This window comes from Pollicipes pollicipes, unplaced genomic scaffold (assembly GCF_011947565.3).
Source record: "Pollicipes pollicipes isolate AB1234 unplaced genomic scaffold, Ppol_2.1 Scaffold_7261;HRSCAF=8764_pilon_pilon_pilon, whole genome shotgun sequence".
In the NCBI taxonomy this organism is placed as follows: Eukaryota; Metazoa; Arthropoda; class Thecostraca; order Pollicipedomorpha; family Pollicipedidae; genus Pollicipes; species Pollicipes pollicipes.
Window position 1 is genome coordinate 27,555,013 of NW_023597054.1, and position 20,345 is coordinate 27,575,357.

The 20,345-nt window shown below is 50.1% G+C and overlaps 2 protein-coding genes across 2 annotated transcripts in view; both read left to right on the forward strand.

Moving 5' to 3' along the window:
* LOC119111259 (T-box transcription factor TBX10) overlaps window positions 1-415 on the forward strand; it is a 41,918-nt gene extending 41,503 nt beyond the window's left edge. The window contains exon 9 of the mRNA XM_037235081.1: window positions 373-415. Coding sequence (XP_037090976.1) covers window positions 373-415 — 43 coding nt within the window. The remainder of the gene's footprint in view (window positions 1-372) is intronic.
* A 153-nt stretch (window positions 416-568) lies between these two features.
* LOC119112179 (uncharacterized) lies at window positions 569-20,067 on the forward strand. Its single transcript, XM_037236250.1, has 12 exons — window positions 569-604; window positions 4,305-4,410; window positions 6,826-7,004; window positions 7,513-7,726; window positions 8,522-8,616; window positions 9,098-9,238; window positions 14,493-14,595; window positions 16,657-16,875; window positions 17,288-17,323; window positions 18,654-18,685; window positions 19,390-19,531; window positions 19,877-20,067. Exons 2-12 carry the CDS (start codon window positions 4,368-4,370, stop codon window positions 19,972-19,974), a joined length of 1,302 nt encoding a protein of 433 aa, XP_037092145.1. The 5' UTR covers window positions 569-604; window positions 4,305-4,367; the 3' UTR covers window positions 19,975-20,067.
* The last annotated feature ends 278 nt before the right edge of the window (window positions 20,068-20,345 follow it).

Sequence of the window (20,345 nt, forward strand, 5' to 3'; positions counted from 1 at the left end):
ACTTGATTAGACAGACGCGAATAGCCACACTCTGAAAATAGCAGCTGCACGCACGGGCGGATCTGGCCGAGTTTAGCGTAGCTATGGCCGGGAGCTCAGCACTGACCCACACCGATTTCAATCAGCCCCATTCCAGCAAGACTTCAGTGTTTCACCATCGGTCCAATTGTGCATTGGTTCTTGCTGCTCGGTGCAGGGAGATCACTTACAGAATAATCCAGTACCCTGATGTGCTGTACCACTGTGCCCCGCTCCCTGCGCGGCTCAGGGACCATCTCCTGTCCCGCCAGCGATCTGTGTCCCGCATGACCCTTTGTCCGGTCAGCAATCGGTCTCCTAGGTGATCCAGTGACCGTGTGCGCACCCTCGCAGTGACCTGCGTGAGCGGTTAACCAGTGACCCTGCCGTCGATTGATCCGTGCCGTCCCACCCACCCCTCGGCCGAGGCCACTCTCACGGGCCTACTCCATTATTGACACCGTTGTGCCCAGTCGCCCAGCACCCGGCGCTCGGGACGCCGTGGGAGGGTCCGGCGAGGCGCCCCCTGGCAGCCACCAGGCAGCCCAGCACCCCCGCACGGCAAGGCGGCCCACACCGACGCGTGGTGAGTATCTCCACTGGTGTCCATCACAGGCAAGAACTTTTCGCTCAAGCACACTCAATTTCTGTTTCTGTTGTCCAAGAAAGGAATCTTACAAAATTGTGGCGTATTCTAGAGCTTTTTTAACGCCATCTGGAACACATTTCCAGTGCACTGTATTAGGGACTATTGTAACGCTGCAGTTTTCCCTACAGCATGTTTCCACCAATACTACTACACAAATCCTAACAATTATTTCGTTTTGCTAAGTTCAGATCGATTGCTCTGAATTTCGATGTGCAGAAAGTGAGTTGTCCGCACGCGGCGATGGTCGTCGCCGATGGTCGACTTCGTGGTCGTCAATGACACCCAAGGTAAGATCAAACAAGGATATCACACGAAATTATCAGCAAACGATTGCGTCCTTTAAAAATTCGCCTCATGTATGTCGTATTTTTTACATTTTGTTAAATCGTGGCAGCGCGTGAATACGCACAACACAAATATGATTTGCTCGCAATTGACCAAGTTCAATGTATGTTCAATGTTCATTCATGAGAATAAGAGGAAAGATGGCTTTCACCCAACTTTCTCTCCTCCAGAAATGAGAGGAGGTCAAACGCAACTGGGACTAAGATTCTAAAACGTTTAAAAACAGCTGTGCTTTGCCGGGTTGGTGGCTTTGGAAGTTTAGCAATGAACTAGGGCATTGTGAACGGACGGCAGAATTTAAAACAATCGGAAGATGAAACCAAAAGCATGTAGGACGAAAGGACCTTTGCTAACCATACGTGGTATACGCCGTTCACCAATATCATCTCGAATTCAGTGCTAACTGAAGTCAAGGGGCCAGGGTGCAGGGGGATGATAAGGGGGAAATTGAAACGGTAAAAAAATTGAGAAAAATTGAGCGTGGCCGACAACCGCATTCTGTGATAAAGTGGCAAAGAGCTGCCACAGTGAGGGCTCGTCGTTGTCCAGGGTATTGGTAAACTGAGAGGTGGTGGCACATTTGTGAAAACTACATCGACCTCACATTAATATGGACCTCTCGGTGCTAGTCTGGCATGCCATGACCTGCTTAGTACATCAACGAAGAAGGACAGACAGCAAGGGTGCCCATAATCATGACTAAAACGCAGGCCGTACGACGTATGTTTCACGATTTCATGCCGTGGTCAACGCACATCTGGGAATCTTGCCCAGTTGCAGACTGGAGGCCAAAGGGAGGGAGAAAACAACAGCTCCTTAATGCGCACATATCTGCCAAATTTTCCGAAATCCCGATCATGAAACGTAACGCACATTTTGTGAGCTCTCTCGAACCGACTCTAAGACGGCTCGATTCAGGCCCTTTCACCTCAACTAGCTTCAAGGTTAGGTCGTTGGGAGTTGTGCTTCTTTGAAATTAAGAGCACGGGGTCGAGAGATTTTCGCGCATTTGCCAGCATCGCCATGCGCTGCGGCAGTTTCTTAACTGGAATGGACAGTGTATAAGTGCCGATGACATCCCTGATGTCATTGGCGTTTCATTTGTATTGGCTGATGCATCGTTCGCCCACCTTTCACACGATTTACGGCATAGCGTCGTATAAGCGGACTTAAAAATCTGAGTTGCAAGTCTAATCAGCTGTACTCATTTTGTTTCCAAATTCAGCGCCTAATTGATGTTGCCATTCATCCATCCATGAACAGCGTGCGGGTCCGGGTCACAACCTACGGCAAGTCCAAGCTCAATACGGCACGTTTTGTGAGAATCATAATAATACAGTGACATCATCACAACCAAAAGATGATAAGTCCAATGCATCATCTCTTACGTTAACATCGGAGCAGAGAGATGAGGATAATCATGTCCATTTGTGTCATTGCCAATCTCTGGCAGATCGAGGCCACCAAACATAGCTAGCGAGAAATGCCAAGCCCATCCTCACTCTGATTTAGCTACGCAATGGATGTGTGATGACCCGATGACTTCCGCTCTTCGTTTCAATAAATGCATGTCGCCGAAATATCACTGCATCTATATCTCCATTCTCCTGGTTTTTCTCCGAGAAATACAATAATAAAAAATATGTCCTTTCTGTATAAATAAATGTTTCTCACGAATGTACTTAACAACTTACGTCGATGGTAACTTGACTTACTTCCGCCCGAATATCACACATTTATGCGCATTATAATGATTATTTTATTTTGGTTGCATAAATTAGACGCACATTTCATGACATAAATATTTTTTTCTCACAAATCCCATGAAACATCTATTTAACCTCGTCTGCCTTACGATTTCATTAGTAAACTTAAGGTCAGAAAGTAGCTTGATATATATCAAATGGCTTTTGTTGGCAAATTGCCAAGAAAATAATTAAAGCAGAAGCCCGTTACGCAACAGTGACCAAGAACATTATGTATTATAATAATTTCAAACGCCCCAAGGGTATTGGAAGGGGTCCTTTAAATCGTGAATATTTGTGGGATTTATTCCTTAAACAACGGGAGTGGAAAAGGCTCTTCATCAGTGACGCACACGCAATCTTACATTCCCTTTTTTGGCGAATATCTTATGCTAGCCAAGTCAGGTCTTCTTCTGCTGGCGCTTCTAGCTTTTGTCTGTATCCTATCACAACTGCCCTCGCCTCGCCGGCTTCCTCATTCATTTTGCCGCCAGCAGCCGTGCAAAATGCCCCCACATGCGCTGATGGTGATGCATGACGAAAACAAACATTTTATTCCGATTTAAGCCATGCTTCAAATACCACATGCAATCAGTAAATTCTACATCTCCGGCACGCGAGTGGAGTCACATGCATGCCAACAACCCTACTTTTAAAAGCTGCCAGCAAAAGCATTATTATTATATTATATTATATTATATATTATGTTATGTTATTTTATACATACATATATATATATATATATATATATATATATTATGTTATGTGTTACGTTATGCGACGACTAACGTGCCTTAGAGGACCCATGTCAGATGCAAGCTTGGACTAAACATTGCCTTTTTGGCGGTCATGGCGGTGTTTCACTACTGTCGAAACAGACATCGGAGCGATGATTTCGGTTTTGGTCTGTGGGAAATGGTACTCCTAGTTGTTGAAAATAGCATCAGCTTCGTTACTGATTGCCTTCGTAACGACATGTGATGATGTAGCTAAGAAATTATAACAAGTATCTTACAAGGGAATTACCATGAAATGACAACCACCGCGGACGCACGCTCCGAAGTCCAAACCCTCTGTTCACGAGGAATCACGTGATCTCATTTAAAACAACTTCAAAGTTCCTTCCCTATAAGTGTGCGCACAGTCCGCAGCCGGCGAGAGAGCTCATCGTGTTTCCAAACTAGGTATGCTTATGCAAGCAACCGAGCCGCCCAGATGGGAATTGGCCGTGCCCCGTTTAAACCCATAGACTCTAGTCTTATCAGGCCCGTCCTATGAGCAGGGCGGGCCTTCGACCGGGGCGGGCCCGTCCTCCGACCGGGGCGGCTGATGCTACACGTGGGGTGGTGATACGCTGCAGTACGGACCAGGCGCCAGCGCGTCCACGGCGCCATTCGTCAACCACGGCCGACGAGGCTGACCTCTCGCGCCCCGGAGCTGCCAGATCAAAGCCAGCGATGTCCCCCGGCTGTTTGCTGTTGAAGCGATAAGGTGGTCGGCCAGCGGCCGCGGCGTCCCCGACTAACGAGCTGCCGGGTGAGCCGCAGCCCTCCGGAGGTCGCCACGGCCGCGGCACTGCACGCCCCAGCCACCGGGACGCGCGAACCAAGATGGCCGCCGCGCCGTCAGGCAGCGCCAGTCAGCTGGCCTCAGGTGAGCGTGGCGCTCTCGCCGCAGCCGTCTCGAAGTGACGCGCTCGAAGGCGGTCGTGCCGATGCTTATGGAGCCCCGCGAACGTCCCGGGCCGAGCGAAACAGTGTTAGGGGTGCCGAGTACGACGCTAGGGCAGATTTGGCAGCTCAGCTCCTATTAAAGTTTTTATTAGAATCGGTACCTTATTCGCATTTGGTCATCTTAAAATGCCCTTTCTGAAAGCTTTAGGTGCCACATTATCTTTTCAACAATATCCAGCCGTGAACAGTGCGTTGTTCTACTAGTCAAGACCGGTCCCACAAAGACAAAACCTCCGCACAAAACCTCCGCCGTTTCAAAACCATCGGCTTGCCTGCCCTTTTGGTGTCGGGCTGCAACCGTACTGCCTGTGCCGAGGAGAAGTGAAGTGACTGTCGGTGCGGGCAAAATGCGTACATTCACCCCTTCTCATGAAACATGCATTTATATTACTACCAGCGAGATCAAGTTGTTCAGGCTAACCGCCAATGGTTGTATCCCTAAGCCTGCAGGCCGGTTTCCGAAAATAAAACCAAATGAAAAATGTCGAGAAAAAATAGTCGACCGACAAAAAGTCGACAGGGATGCAAGTCGACTGTGACCAAACTTAGATCCGGAAATAAAAGTCGCAGGAAAGGATTTAAGAGGGATAAAAATCGACAGGAATGAATTCGAATTGAAAAAGTCCGGAACAAATTGTCAACGGGAAAGTGGAGAGAATCCTAGCTAGAAAGAATCCAATAAGAAAAAATTCCAAGGACAAAACGTCGCCAACTAAGTGCAAAACGTCGGCGGTGGTGAGTGCTTACGATGGCATACTCTTTATCATAAGCACAGCTTGAAACACCGAGTCCTGACAATGCAATTCATGTTTGCCCTTCAGCGTTGCTCAACCAGACGTCCCGGCATATTAAGGCCAACAACACAGCAAAAGTGCTCTGAACTCATCATGTCGAAGACAGGGGTGTGGCCACTTACTTAGCTTCAAAAGGGTGAAGGCTCAGACCATACTCTACTTCTAGCTCGGTTGAGCTAGAGCTAGAGGCAAAGTTAAAAGCAAAGCGAGCTAAGAACCCACGAAATCGTATGTTTTGGACTGCGGTCTTTTCGAGAGCAGACAGATAACTGCAGGCTGCTCTTAGCCTTAGCACTTGACAATACTAAATAGTTGAATGCACCATGTCCGTGCTTCTGACGTAAATTAAACGCAGCATTGGCCTTGGCATAATCCAGTACGCACCTAAACAAGTTTCTAAATATTGCAGCTCCGTCCGGTTTCGCCTGGTTCCGTCTGATCCGGTCCGCACCCGTCTGGTTCCTTTCGACCAAGTCCAGTGATGTCCGAACCTGTCTGATCACGTCCGACCACGTGTGGTCCCATCTGGTGCCATCCAGTTGGTCCAGTTGCGTTTTATCTGGTCACATTTAGTCTAACACGGTTCCATCAAATCCGGCCCCACCTCTTCTGTTCTCGTCCGGTCCTTCCTGGTGTGCCTTGATCCCGCACGGTCCGGTCCGTTTCCGTCTCCCCCTATCAAGTCCCATCCAAACCCATCCAGTATTTCTAGTGGCGATAGCCTTGTCCCCCTCTCACGCCACTCGTCAAATCATGATAAGTTTTCTGTTTTAAATAATTTTAGCTGCCTGTGTTTTCAGTTATCCGAGTTGCACAGTATCCCTGTGGATGTTCGCTTTTGTTTTTCGACCAATTCCGTTTCAAATTTTTTATCTTTTACCTTTTTTTCTTATTCGACCTGTATCGAGGTCAACCGTGATCGCTGTCGTATTTTTCCTCCGGCATTTTCGGATTCAGATTTTTTTCCATGCCGACCTCTCTCCCTTTCGGCTTTTTGTCTTCCAGTATTTGTTCGCTTCAGCTTTTATCACTGTGGACTTTTTCATCCTTGTGGGCTTTTATCCCTTTCGGATTTGTTCGTTTTGTTTCTTTCAATCGACTTTTTCCGTTTGACTTTATCCTTACCATCTCTTTCACTGAGCTGTTTCCATTCAGCTTTTCTATTATACTTTTTGCACTCTACTTTTTTCTTTTTGTAGGCCGTTATCTCACTTGACCTATCAAAGGTGCGCGACCTATATATGGCCCCTGAACTAGGCATCGCTTACGTTAGAGTCATTTTATAGTCACATGATCAAAGCTGGATCTGTCGTCAATTTTCCCTCGCCATGAGTGACAAAACATGCCTCGAGCAATTCACGGTGACTGCGCGACGTCACCGGAAAGAGAGCAACGAAAGAGTCCCGGAACCGATCACCAAACTGGACGCCCTCCGGTCAAACGGTGGCGGTCCCATCGCTGAGCCGGGACTGCTGGAGGTGAGCTCACCCCGCGTCCCGCACCGTTAGTGACCCCCCTTTCGGCGGTGCGGCGTGCGGCAGCCGTGGCGCTGGCGGCGCTGCTGGCGCTGGCTCGCTGCGACCCGGCGAGCTGGACGCCGGACCAGTGCCAGTGCGAGGCCGACCCGGACATCGCAGCGCTCTGCACCAAGGCCACCTTCTACCCGCCCGGCATCGTCGAGGACGCCTGGGAGAGCATCGGCGACCAGTATGTGACCATCGTGAGTGTGTGGCCGGTGGCGGCGGGCGCGGCGGGGGCCGAGCGCCGTGTGGCGCGCGCCAGGTGGTCCATGTTGTCAGCGGGCTTCGGCGGCGGCCCGGCTGCAGCAGGCGCGCGCTCACGGGTTCGTGCTGTCGGCGGCACTCAGGGACAGATGGGTTGTATGCACAGTGAGAACGAGGGCGTTGTCTTCGGTTGCAAGTGTTGGCGGCTGTGAGCGGCCAGCCGTCGATGTCACACGTCGTTTGATGGTAAATATCGTGTGCAGTGTTTACCAGCCGCCCGGCACGGAGCAATGAAGCGGGCCATCCTCAGTGGCATGGCATACCGTGACTTGGATTTGATCCAGCGACGAGTAGAACTGTCCAACGCCGCGCCACCAGAAAAGTCCTGCTCTGGTGTCGTACGGTGTATGTGCTCGTATACGTCCGGTTCGGTGCCCGGCGGCATCAGGAGGCGTCTGTGTCCCAGACCCCGCGCCCGGCTGAGGGTCTCCGCGTGCCCCGCAGCTGGACGACGGCTCACTGACGGAGGAGCAGCGGACGGAGCGGTACCGCCCGCTTATCAGCCAAACCGGTCTGCCGGCGGCCAACTTCACCGTGTTCGCCACCAAGTACGCCGCGTTCAAGCGGCTGCCGACGGCCGAACAGATGCGCGCCCGCTCCAGCTACTGCTCCGTCTCCAACGGCGACCTCGGCCTCATGCCCTGCCTGTGCCGAGGAGGTGAGCGGTCCCGTGACCTGTCAGTGTCACTGAGATGAGCGGTCCCGTGACCTGTTAGTGTTACTGAGGCGAACGGTCCCGTGACCTGTCAGTGTTACTGAGGTGAGCGGTCCCGTGACCTGTCAGTGTCACTGAGGTGAGCGGTCCCGTGACCTGTCAGTGTCACTGAGGTGAGCGGTCCCGTGACCTGTCATTGTCACTGAGGTGAGCGGTCCCGTGACCTGTCAGTGCCACTAAGGTGAGCGGTCCCGTGACCTGTCATTGTCACTGAGGTGAGCGGTCCCGTGACCTGTCAGTGTCACTGAGGTGAGCGGGCCCGTGACCTGTCATTGTCACTGAGGTGAGCGGTCCCGTGACCTGTCAGTGTCACTGAGGTGAGCGGTCCCGTGACCTGTCAGTGTTACTGAGTTGAGCGGTCCCGTGACATGTCAGTGTTACTGAGGTGAACGGTCCCGTGACCTGTCAGTGTTACTGAGGATAACCTGATCCGGGGCGTAAAACTTCAGATGTCGGGACGTGTCACCATGAGAGGTAATCGGTCTGACGCGTCCGCCGTTGATTCCCGGCGGTGATTGGCCTCTTGAGTCGTGCGATGCTGCTAGGTATGGCTCAGGGGAAGTGAGCGGATGATGCCTTGCCAGTGCTGTCGGATGAAGCGCTTTCAGTGGAGTGCACTTCTCAAGAGCAAGTACTCCATCGAAGTGCAGATTTTGTAAATTCATCTCTTTAAACATGCAAGTGATAGCATCGGCTGTTCCTGATTGCTGTTTCCTATTGTGGTCTGTTTCTGCACAGGTGGCGTTGCGGAGCTGTCACTGAACATCGTTGAGCCAGTGCCCATACAGTTCTTGACGGAGGAAGATGTTGCCAAGGCGAAAGTAGTGCAAGTGGTAAGTAATAATTAGAATTGCTGAAGGAGCAATCTGAGCAAGACATTATGACTAGGCTCCTACAACAAAGGGAAATGAAGGTTTCTTTCCATGCTTCCCTCACAATTCCACAATGTCAGTCGGAGGGAAATTGCGTTGGTCGTCAATGCAACGCAATTTGCTTCCGATGCGGCGAGATGCATGACCTAGGCTGAATGCAAACAGCTTCATCTGCCATGGAGCTGTCGGGCTCGACATGCTGCTTGGGGGATAAGGGGGCATGCACATATTCAACATTTCGCCTTCATGCACCACGCATAGCGCCGTCGAATTTCTCCATGGTCGAGGCTGTGCCAGCAGCGCCCTGGAACCCCCAGCTCTCGCCTTCGGTGCCAGGTCAGCGGGCCGTGAACTCTGTGGCGACTGGCGTCTGCCCCGCCGCGGTCTCACGTCGCGTCCACGGCAGAGCTGAAGGCCTGATAGCGTCCGGCTCGGCCTCCAGCTGCAGGAGAAGCTGTCGGAGACTCTGGGCCTCTGGTACACGGGCGTGGCCGTCGGCAGCCACTCCAACGGCCAGAGTGGCGACACCGTGGCCACCGTGCACGTCACCTTCTCGACCCTGGAGAGCGCCAAAATCGAGCAGGTGATTCACAGGTCGCACGGTCCTCTGAGGTTCCATCAGGACATTAGGTACTCCTGATCTGAGGGATGCCTTGCGTCAGGACGTGCCACTCAGCAGGCGGTTGTGGATGCAGTTCTGCGCGCCGGTTGCGCATCAATCGGGTCAGCCCAGATCGCAGAGCAGCTCCAGTGAGGGCTCAAGGATGCAGACCGTGCAATTTGAGGGCACACCTATCACACAGGCAGCTTCAAGAGGACAAGATCGCAGCGAAGAGCTTGGCTATTTGGAAATGACGACAAATTTTTTAAAAAAACCTATAGGTCGCAATAACACAACGCGCCACTTTAAAAAGGTGAAGGTCGTAATGATGCAACGTGACACCTTGAGGGGAATGTTTTACATCGAAAGATGTTTAGGCAGGCATCATATATGGTGGGGTAAACTCACTTTTAGCTGCTAATTTACTTTTAAGTGGAAAAGACTACTCCAGATAGCACAATTTTTCAATTTCGTAAATATGCTCCTCAATGCGTTATTGCTTGATTGCGCCACCTACCGTGTGTGTGACGTTAAGGTGCTGCCCAACTATAGGTATGAAGTTGCCACCCTAGCACTCATTTTTAGTACTTCAATCTCCCGAGAGGTGGCCGTGGCGGTGCTGGAGATGTTTGCTGAACCAAATATCGTTGCGTGCTCGCGTTTTTTGGCCTTTCGCGTGGTGTTCTTGCGTATTATTCCGCGAGTTTAATGCGTTTACTTGTATTCACAGGATGTATTCTCACAACGTTCGATTATTACGATTTTACTTTCCGTAATGACTCGGACCCATGTCCAATTTCTTGCACTATGTAACGCAAAACATGATCCATGATTGAAACCTGTACAGCCTGCACGACATGGATTGCTAGCCAAGCGATGTCCGTTATAACTGGTAATCGAGCTCACGAACACCAGATATGAACGACTCAACAATTATATGTACATTCTCGGACTCGAACGACTCGACAATAGCTCGCTGGCTTTAAACGCCGCATGGCCAATGAGTGGCAATATTTTAATTACATTTCTATGGCGTTAAGCATGCCTGAATGACCTTGAAATAGTCGGCACGAAATAGCCTGCATATCCTCGTGGAGGTGTAGTTAAAAACCTAAGGGTTTTTGATCTTCAGAAAAGCAGGAAGAGCTGCGCCAAATGATCTGCAAGATGGCTATTTCAGTTCAAAATCTCACAGAAATGTAGGACAATTTCTTTAACCAAAGTATAGTTTGTAATCATATATCTTCAGAAAGGAGCACGAAAGCGAACCGTCGTTATTGGCTGGAATACATGGGTCGAGTAAAAATGACGTGCTCTTATGACTGTGCAGAGCCCAGACCCGATCTAATAACCGATAGCAGAACATTAAGGGGAATGTTTCACATTTGAAGATATTGAAGCGGGCATCAGAATGATGAAACAAGCTCAGCTAGAACTATTGGTATGATTTTTAAGTGAAACAGACTGACCTTGGCGGCACAGTCTTCTGTTAGTAAATATGGCTCTCAGTGCATCATGGCTTGATTACGTCATCGTGCTTTGCACAACATTCATTAGTTGATGACCAACTGACGGCCATTATATCTGTAAATCGCGCTCACGCACGCCAGATATGGATGTCTCGGCAATCACATTTTTTTCTCGCCCGTAATCGCCGCATGGCTCATGAAATGGCAGGATTTAAATGTCATTTTATGGCGTCATGAATGCCAAGGTGACTTAAAAAAACTCTCACCGATATACCTTTCCCAATTTTCGCGAGCGCGTAGCTCAAAAACTAGAGGACTTAGGGTCTAAGAAAGGCAGGATTGTGAACAGCACCAGACGGTCTTCAAGACGGCTATTTCATTTCAAAACATCATATAAGTATGAAACACTCCCTTTAAGCAGAAGTCTTGTGGTATATGCATAAATTCAAGCCAGGGGCAGAACAGGAGATTTACCTTTGAAGTCAGAGGGCAGGACGGACTGTGCCGTGCCTCGCGGCACGTTGAACTTTGCCACCAACTTCTGCCACTGACCTGAAATTGCCCGATCGGGTGGCATGGGTCAGGGCTCAGGAAGCAAGCACTGCTAAAGGAGAGCTCAATTCCCAGAACTTTGTCCATTCAAAAAGCTTCAGATTATTTTTTTGAAATTGCATACTTTCATATGTTTGCATCGGTTCCAATCAGTAAACGCACATGCAGCGCATAACGGCACACTCCTGCAATATTCACAAAATCTTTCCATAGTCAAACAAGTTATGATCGTTCAATTTTTAACTTTGACCTCAGACCGACCTCGGCCAGTGCAGTGACGTGCTAGAAACATCACGATTTCTCCCCGCTTGCGAAAATAATACGAGAAAGATCAGAAAAAAATCGCATCACTCCACTACGCTGGTTGTTTTCTTGCTAAGCCCCGTAAACATTATTGGCAAATATGCAATGGCGCAAACATCTAATACACTAACATACAAAATGTTTCAAAGTGCACAATGAGCAGAAACGACCCGCAAAATTGCAGCGTCTTATCTATTTGCATTCTTAAGCTACCACATAAATATGACTTTGGAAGTGTTGATAACTGTTAATGGCCATTGACCAGAGCGTACGAAAACAGCAGTCATACCGGGGAATTAATCCTCGCACTTATGTGGAGAGGGGAGGGGGGCGTATGACTCCGCTCCCCTAATGTTTTTTTTTTTTAAGGTAGCTCCCCGACACGTTGTGCAGTCACGCTGATATCTTCCGTAGTCTATGAGGCATTTAATGCGCGTATTTTGAGACCAAAAACGTGTCTCTGACGTTTGCTGTTTCGGAGCAGCGGCGGTTTTTTTCTTGGATCACTGCACGGCGATATGCGGCTTGCGCGGGCAGCAGGCAGCAGCCGACGATGCCGCGGGTCGGGCGTGGCGAGCCGCCATTGTTGCTTGAATGCGGCCATACATCCTAAACGCATCGTCAACACATAAAAATATATACTATGGGACTCAAGGGTGATAGAGGAACATGTCTACTGAAGTTTCGTGTTGCTACGAGACATGACCCTCGTATATATGAACTTGTAAACTTGAAAAGTACGATTTTCGGGGAAATGTTTCCTTTGATATGGCATAATGGGGCCAATCATTGATAGAGCAACATACATCTGATCAGCAATAGCGGGGCCAATCCATGGTACGTTTGCTAAGCTCTAGCTTTATCATATTGGAAACAGCAAGAGGGTCGTATAGGCCCTTATCAGTCCGCGTTATGAAAAAAACGGCGAATCAGGACGAGGGTTAAGGATATTGTAGTGTAATACGCGCGCTACACTTCAATGAGTTCTCACATTTCCCTTAAAGAATGCTTGATATTCATACGTTACACACACGTGCTGCTCCAATCACCAATTGATCCGGCTTTCAACTCTAAGCACGAAAGACAATGAATGTGAGCGACCAGTATAGAGGAATATCGCCGCGAGATCGTTGGGAGCACTAGTAGCATTGTGCTAGCTAGCTAGCTATGTAATCTGGCCGATAGGAGTGAACTTTTGTTGTTAATATTGGGTGAATAGAGTGAATTGTTAATATTGGGAATAGGACCTCTTAGTGATAATCTGTGCGATGAACATATTTCTTTTTGCAAGAATGCTGTTGTATAGGGCGACTGTCTCCTCCTGTCCGACGATACAGCGAAGCGCGTCTCCCCGCCCCCCTGCCGGAGCCGCCACCGTGCAAGGTGCATTATGCTTAATGGTATTGCCATCGTTAGCAATCGAATGTAACCTGTTTGGCAACGAAGCCATTGAAGAGCTTATTGAGGTAGGCGAAAAATGTAGGTCGAGGGTGCTTTTCAGGGGGGGGGGGGGGGGAGGGGGACCTGGATGACCGCGATACTGTGGTTTAAGCGCAGCCGGCACAAATTGGTATGCTTTTTTACGTGTGTGGTGCGCGATTGCCCGTTTGAACGAACAAGGTTTAACAGATGAGCAAGAGTGCAGAGTCGAGTTTAAGCAATCAACCAAACCATTTAAGGGGCGAAAAGTGTCTGTTCCTAATTCCATGCCAAATTTGGCCTACTGCACATGTACAATGCAAGAAGTATGCAGCAGCCTACAACAATGGCAGTTCGAAGGTAAACACACTACAGCTCGTTCTGCGTTTCACTTAACGAGATCTCCTTCATATTCCCAACAATTCCTTTTCTCGGAGAAACATTTCCAGCTCGTGGCAAAGCGCTCTTCGCACTCTTTTAAGACGGCCACACTGATCACCAGTCTTCGCCTGATCTGTTCTTCCAGTTACCAGCGCGCCTGTTGAAACGGTTGTGCCAGTTTAGTTGCTTTATTAGATGAAGCTGCTTCCTGCGAGAATACATTTTAATATTGACCCTGGGCTCCCGTCCGCTGGTGTCAGGTCAAGGCATCGAAATCAAGCCGTGCCTTTACGTCTCGCACCACGCTCGATGTATGATAAAAAGAGTCATTTTTGCCAGTTATAACTCGCCGCTTTGATTACAAGTTTTGCAATACATTGCAACCCATTCTAAGCTTTTCACATAATTGCAGCTTCACGTCGACTCGCAGCTGGCGTGCAAATGCAAATGCGATACAATGCAATGGGCAAATACAACTCAAGGATGCAAAGCGTTGCTATGTCCGTAGCCAACTGTTTTTGAAATAACAAAAAAAGGAGCATACCTTAGAAACCCCGGGAAGTTGAAGTGGTCTAAATTTGGGGGGCAAATAAGGTTTGGGAGCAGGCTATGTCAGCCCTGTCGGCTGCCCCCCCCCCCCCCCCCCTCCACCGTTTATACAAAGTAACACCGCTGGACATTGCGCAGTTTCTGCGCGGGTCTTGCTCGTCTCAAACTGAGCTGAATAAGCAATTCAAGCGCCTCATGCCAGCAGCTTTGTAGGAAATATATGACGCATGCTTTGCACTAGCCTTGAAACCATTAAGTGTTGTATCTTTGAGAAGCTTCTCATTAAACGACATTGCGAGCAAACCTGAAAGGTGAAACGCCCATCCTGTTTTTTGTCACAAGTTCTGATATAGATATCATGCTACTTTTTGGTACTTTGTCCTAGTTATCACCAATTAGTATTCTTTGTACACGGCATCGTGCCGCCTGACATCTTAAAATAACTCTGAAGTTGAAGTCATACTACTATCCACATCTGTCGTCATCTCACCGGTCAGGAGCTGCATGCAGTAGATGCAGCTCGCAGACCTCACCGCGAGGTAATGTGTCCGACGCATGCGCAGAGGTTCCCGACTCTCCAAGCTCTTCTAGGCCAGGCGGGCGAGCTCACCCTGGCCGATGGATCCGGATCGCTCATCCTCGGGGCGTCCACGCTGGACTCGAAAGGTGAGCACCGCCTGCTCCTCCAGCACAACGGCAACCCCGGAAACATAAATACCACGCTCTTTTTAAACAAAGTTAAAACTGAGTGAAGACGACAGGCAGAGCCACGCACCAAGAGATCGCATGGGCGAGGCAGCGCCACCGACTCTTCAACGGAGGCAAGGAGGTATATGCTCATCCTAAGCAGATTGAGAGGTCTCCTACACAGACTCACATAAAGTCATTTCCCTCCGATTTCAACACTTGTCAAAAGAAACTCTTATGTATATCGAATTGAATACCTCTTGGCCTCCTGGACCCCCGATCTTTTTAACTGGAACATCCTCTTGGCTAGCAGGGCTCTGCGATTTCCATAGGAGTTCTCTGCGTCTGATGAGCCTCATTGCATTATCTCGGGCCTCCGACCGGCAAATAGGGCCTACGTCAGCTATCTAAAGTTTCCCTTGGAGCGGATGTCGTCTTCATGCCCTCTCGGTTGGGTGAAATGTTATATCCCGGATGATCTTCTGAGGCCTTCCTGCCGGCACGATGGGTTTCCCGAAATTCTAAGAAGAAACAAACATTTACCTCCTTGGCAAATGGCAAGGGGAGGCTGCCCCTGGTGTCGCCGCCCATGCAGACGGATGCTCCATGGTCTGTCTTCCCGAGCGCTGTCCTGTCTTTTCCCTGCAAGTGGTGACCTGTGCTCCCTTTTGGGTGCCGACCAGACTGCGTGGTTCCGCTTGGGTAGGATCATCTGAGGTCGATCCAATAACAGATCTTGATCCGCATCCGAAACAGAATCAAGCTCTTCGTATGAGCATAGTTTATATATATATATATATATATATATATATATATATATATATAGACATGTATACGTTTATAGTCTGTCCTTCGAACCGAGAAATTCTTGCGGTATTGACAACCCAAAGGAACCATCCCCACCTTTCGTAAGGTGCCATCTCCATTCTTCATAAGGTCCCATCCCCACCTTTCGCAAGGTTCCATCCTCACTTTTCGTCCACCAAGCGGGCATATGCTCTGCAAGTTTCCACGTTACATTCAATGTTCCACATGAGTCCCTCACCTCGGCATCCGTACATAACTTACGCCACGCATGTTGGCCGTGTACAAATGCCTTCCCCTGGTTATGCGCTGGGCGCTCTGGGCGAAACTTCGCTGCCTGGTTACGCCGTGTTAAGAGCAGTGTCCCTAAAAGATGCCGTCTGTTTGCCGTTAATTGAAAAAGACGAGAGAAACGAAGACGGACATGTTGCTTTTCAGGGGGCAAGCCAGCGGCATCCGCCTTCAAGGTTTTAAGACTTATTTTTTAATTTTTTTGGAACGACGCCTGAGCGTAGCGCTATGCTGTGCAACCACTTCCTCACCCGGTTACGATTCGGTCACGGCCCATCAAAATCCCGCTCCTTCTCCATGTGTAACGAACGAGCATACGAGGCACGCTTTTTGCAACGTGATGTCAACGATGTGAGCGTTCCGATATTATGGTCGAATCGTTTCGTGAGTCAGCATTTTTAAATCGGAGACGAATCAATTTTGATCCTATGGCAGCTTGCATGAATATGTCCTGAATGCGTTTCAGCTGAATAACCTACGGAGTGAAATTAGTCCGCCTAAAGCAGAATCAATCCGGCGATCAGATCAGATTCTGCGGGGGGCGGGCACCAGTCTGGCATCGGATCCGATTCCGCGGAAGTCAGGCGCCAGTCTGGCATCGGATCCGATTCCGCGGGGGTCAGGCACCAGTCTGGCATTGGATCAGATACCTCGGAAGTCAGGCACAAGTCTGGCATCGGATACGATTCCGCGGGGATCAGGCACCAGTCTGGCATCGGATCCAATTCCGCAGGGGTCAGTTACTAGTCTGGCATCGGATCCGCTTCCGTGGGGGGGGGGGGGGGGGCAGGCACCGGTCCGGCATCGGACCCGATTGCGCGCGGGTCAGACACCAGTCTGGCATTGGATCCGATACCGCGGAAGTCAGGCACCAGTCTGGCATCGGATCCGATTCCATGTAGTTCAGGCACCAGTTTTGCGCTGACCCGTCGCTTCTGCCTGCAGTGCCGTTTTGCAACGGCCCCGTGTCGCCACCAAGCGACCTGCCCGCCCAGGCGACCGCCAACTCCGACCAGAACGTGGTGGCCGGCGGCAGCGTATCCTTCACCTGTCCCGAGGGGCTCAAGTTTTCCAACGGCCAGCGGGTGGAGAGGCGCAACTGCGGCGTCAGTCAGCTCGTGGAACCGGCCACCATCGGAGGCGAGCCGCTCACCTGTGTCGACGGTCAGTGCAACCCCCCCCCCCTCCCCCTCTCTCTCTCTCTCTCTCTCTCTCACCGCGAGGGCGCGGGTGCTTCGTCCGGCGACGACCAACACGTACATGCTGCCACCTATCGAGAAGATAGTGTGTGAACCGCCACCTACCCAGGAGACGCGCGGTGGCAGCCTTCAGCGACGCGAGGGAAGACGACCTGGTCTGAACCCCGCGTTACGAGCTCAGACAGCCAGCTGCATGAGTGTTCGTCGCAACGGTGCAGGTGCGCGATATCTACCTCTCGACTGTTACGACGCCGATTTTTTAACTAGCGTAACCCACCGCGCGTTTAACACCGCTTCGAGACCCCGGCGCTCCTCTGGTCAAGTCTTCGCAATAGCCGCTATTATCCAAATGAACGTTGTTTTGCCTCAATTTGCAGAGTCTGTGACATCGGCGACAACTGCAGCCTCCACCCGTAAGTGCTCCCAGTCAATACTATCATTGTTATTATCATTATTGCTGTTTGGAGTCCGGGCAACGCAGTATTGGGCGTGAGAAGAGCGTACACGCACACATACATATATATATATATATATATATATATATATATATATATATATATATATATATATATATATATATGCAAGACATCGGTGTCTTCTGTTAGGCTCCGTTGACCCGAGCAACGTTGACGGCCGTAGCTGGCACCAGGCGGTGCGAAGAAGGCACATGAAAACAACCATTTGAAAATTGCGTAGGTAGCATATTCGGCCTGGGTTGATTTCCGCTCGTATGCTTAGTGTTCATGACAAATTGGTAAGTTTCATTTTCCGACAGGTGATGATTGGGATTTTAGGGCGAGCCGATTTCTGAGGTCATTTTGCGCCCAACATGCGGTCTCCGACAGGTGGTTTGTTTCACAGACCCACTGACCACTGCCACCATATACATTAGACATAAAGCGAAGACGATAGAGTCCCTTTCGAAATAAAGGCCAAATCCAGCGCGTGGAGGGGACGGAATCTCACCAGGCATGGACATTTCGCCAACCCCAGTGCCGTCTTCTTGCAAGGCCCTGCCTCCGTCTCTGCTTAGATAGATAGTATAAACAGGTGACGACAATTTTTTCCGTGACCCGGGCAGCGCTGATTCACCCTTGAGTCCGTAAAGGCACACTTCTATCGGACGTGCCGCCGCCCTGGTGTCGTATGAGCTGGTATCACACGCAGTGAAAACACCGGTGACTAATTTTATTAAAGCCCAGTCGAGGAGGATTTCGGGACCATGTTTCGAAATATCGCAGCGCTGGAACATTTCTTTGCAAAGGGGCTTGTTCGACATTAACATTGCGTTTCGACCTGGGGCTCTCAGATCGTACGTTACAAGGAGACCTGCGCGATGCTGTCTACATCATACTCTTAAGGTTTTTATTTCGAGGTTTTAACTTGCCTACTTCTAAGGGCTCGAACTTCTGCGGCCGCCATACCACTGGTCACAAAATTGGAGCGGTGAACGTCACAGGTGGGCTCGACTGGTGGGCGTGTGGTATGAATGACATGTACGGCAGGGCACAGTCCATTATTTTCCTCTTGAAAATAATGGAGATTCCGGCGCTCTTTTCTTAGACACAAATGCCAAGATTACTGCCAGCGTATTTCGTATTGCGAACCCGAACTACATTCCGCGATGCAATATTTTTTTTTCGTCGACAACCGATTGAAGTCATGTCATGTGGATTGATACTTTGTTCGATGCTCGCACGATCGCATGAAGTTTTCGACGGCTAACCATAACTTACATTTCAGCGAATGGACGATCAACTCCATCCGCAGCCCAGGTACGTCACAATGCTGATCAGAACGTTTGTACAGGACATGGAAACACTTTCCACGGATTGTAGAAATAGCCTCCGCCAAGACGCAATATATGCCGTTTAAAGCTGAAGAAAGGGTTCACCGGACCTTTTGTAAACAGCGGACACGTAAAGAGAATTCTTAACATTCGAAGATATTGTGAACCAAGTCTCAGATATGATGAAACAAGTTCACTTCAACTTTTGAGACACTCTCCAGTAGAAAAGATTGCTCTGGACAGCACAATTACTCTGTTTAGAGAATATGCTCCACGATACGACACTATTTGATTACATCATCATGCCTTGCACAACATTGATGAAAGGCCAAATGACGACCGTCAAGGCTATGTCGGCCCCGTGGAATCGCAGGGTTTTAATGACCTTTTTGCGACGTCATGAATGCCGAGATAACCCTGAGATAGTCTCCCCATTTTTGCGGGCGTGCAACTCAGAAAATAGAGGGGTTTTCTTCTTAAGACGAATGGGTTTGTTAACTGCGCCAAAATTCTTTAAGATGGTAATTTCAGTTCAATACCCCCGCCCCCTTCCGAATGCGGAACACTCCCTTTAACATGCTGCGGGTTGTAGCCCAGTAGCTCAGTTCCAACCTACGATAGAGCAAACATGCGCGTGGGAGGCTGCCTGTGGCGAGCAAAACTAATGATAGTTAACCATTTCACAACCAGATGTCGACACGTTCGACGACAGCGTACGTTCCTGACCAGTATGAAGAACTCGACGTGGACTGGAACGACGGTGAGAGCATAAAGAAGGTGGATCCGAACAAACCAAACTTGCTGCTTCGGATAACAGTACCAGCAGCTTCCGGTAAGCATGCTGCCGCATGCAAAACGCTCCCGGCCATCATAAACCACCACTACTGTAGACGTGTCATGCGGGTCAAAGTAACCGGAACGATCTCCTGAAAGTAGTTAGGTCAGGAGTCTATTTTTCATGAAACATGCTATTTATGCGCAGCAACACTGCCATCATGCTCGTGTTTTTCACCCATGTCGAGCAACTGCCCACAAATACTGATAGCACGGAAAACGACGCCCCAGTGGTCGTTCTCAACGTCCTCGAGCACAAAGTGCCCCACGCCGCCGCTACATCGCTCAGTGACCCCGTGACCTCGCCCCATCACCGGCCTGAACCGCAACCCTCCTCCCACAGTGATCTTCTCGTTCCTCGTGTTGTACCTGCTGTGCACGCGGCCCGAGAGCTGTATGTGCAACACGTGCGGCGGCGGCAAGCTGGACGAGGTGCAGTAGAGGCCACCACCGCCACCAGCTGAGCTGCCGGCTTCGCGCCGGCCCGGGCCCATGGACTCGCCTGCCGGGCCGGCGCTGATCCGCGGCTGACGGGCGCGCCGGCGGCGACCACCCTGGAAACGCCTCCGCCGCCGCCGCGCCCCACCCCACCACCCATCTGACCAAAATACACTGCGTGCGATGCAGCGGGTTTTTGATGCCGCGGAACGCAGAATGGAACTTCGGCACCAGGCACAGGGGGCGGTGGCCGTTTGCGGCCATGGCTAACACGAGTCTGACAAATGCATCGAATGAAGGAACTATGCGTGGAAAGCGGACCTTCGTGACAAACATCTCGATTACAATCCGCGCGCACCCGCCGTCCGACACCC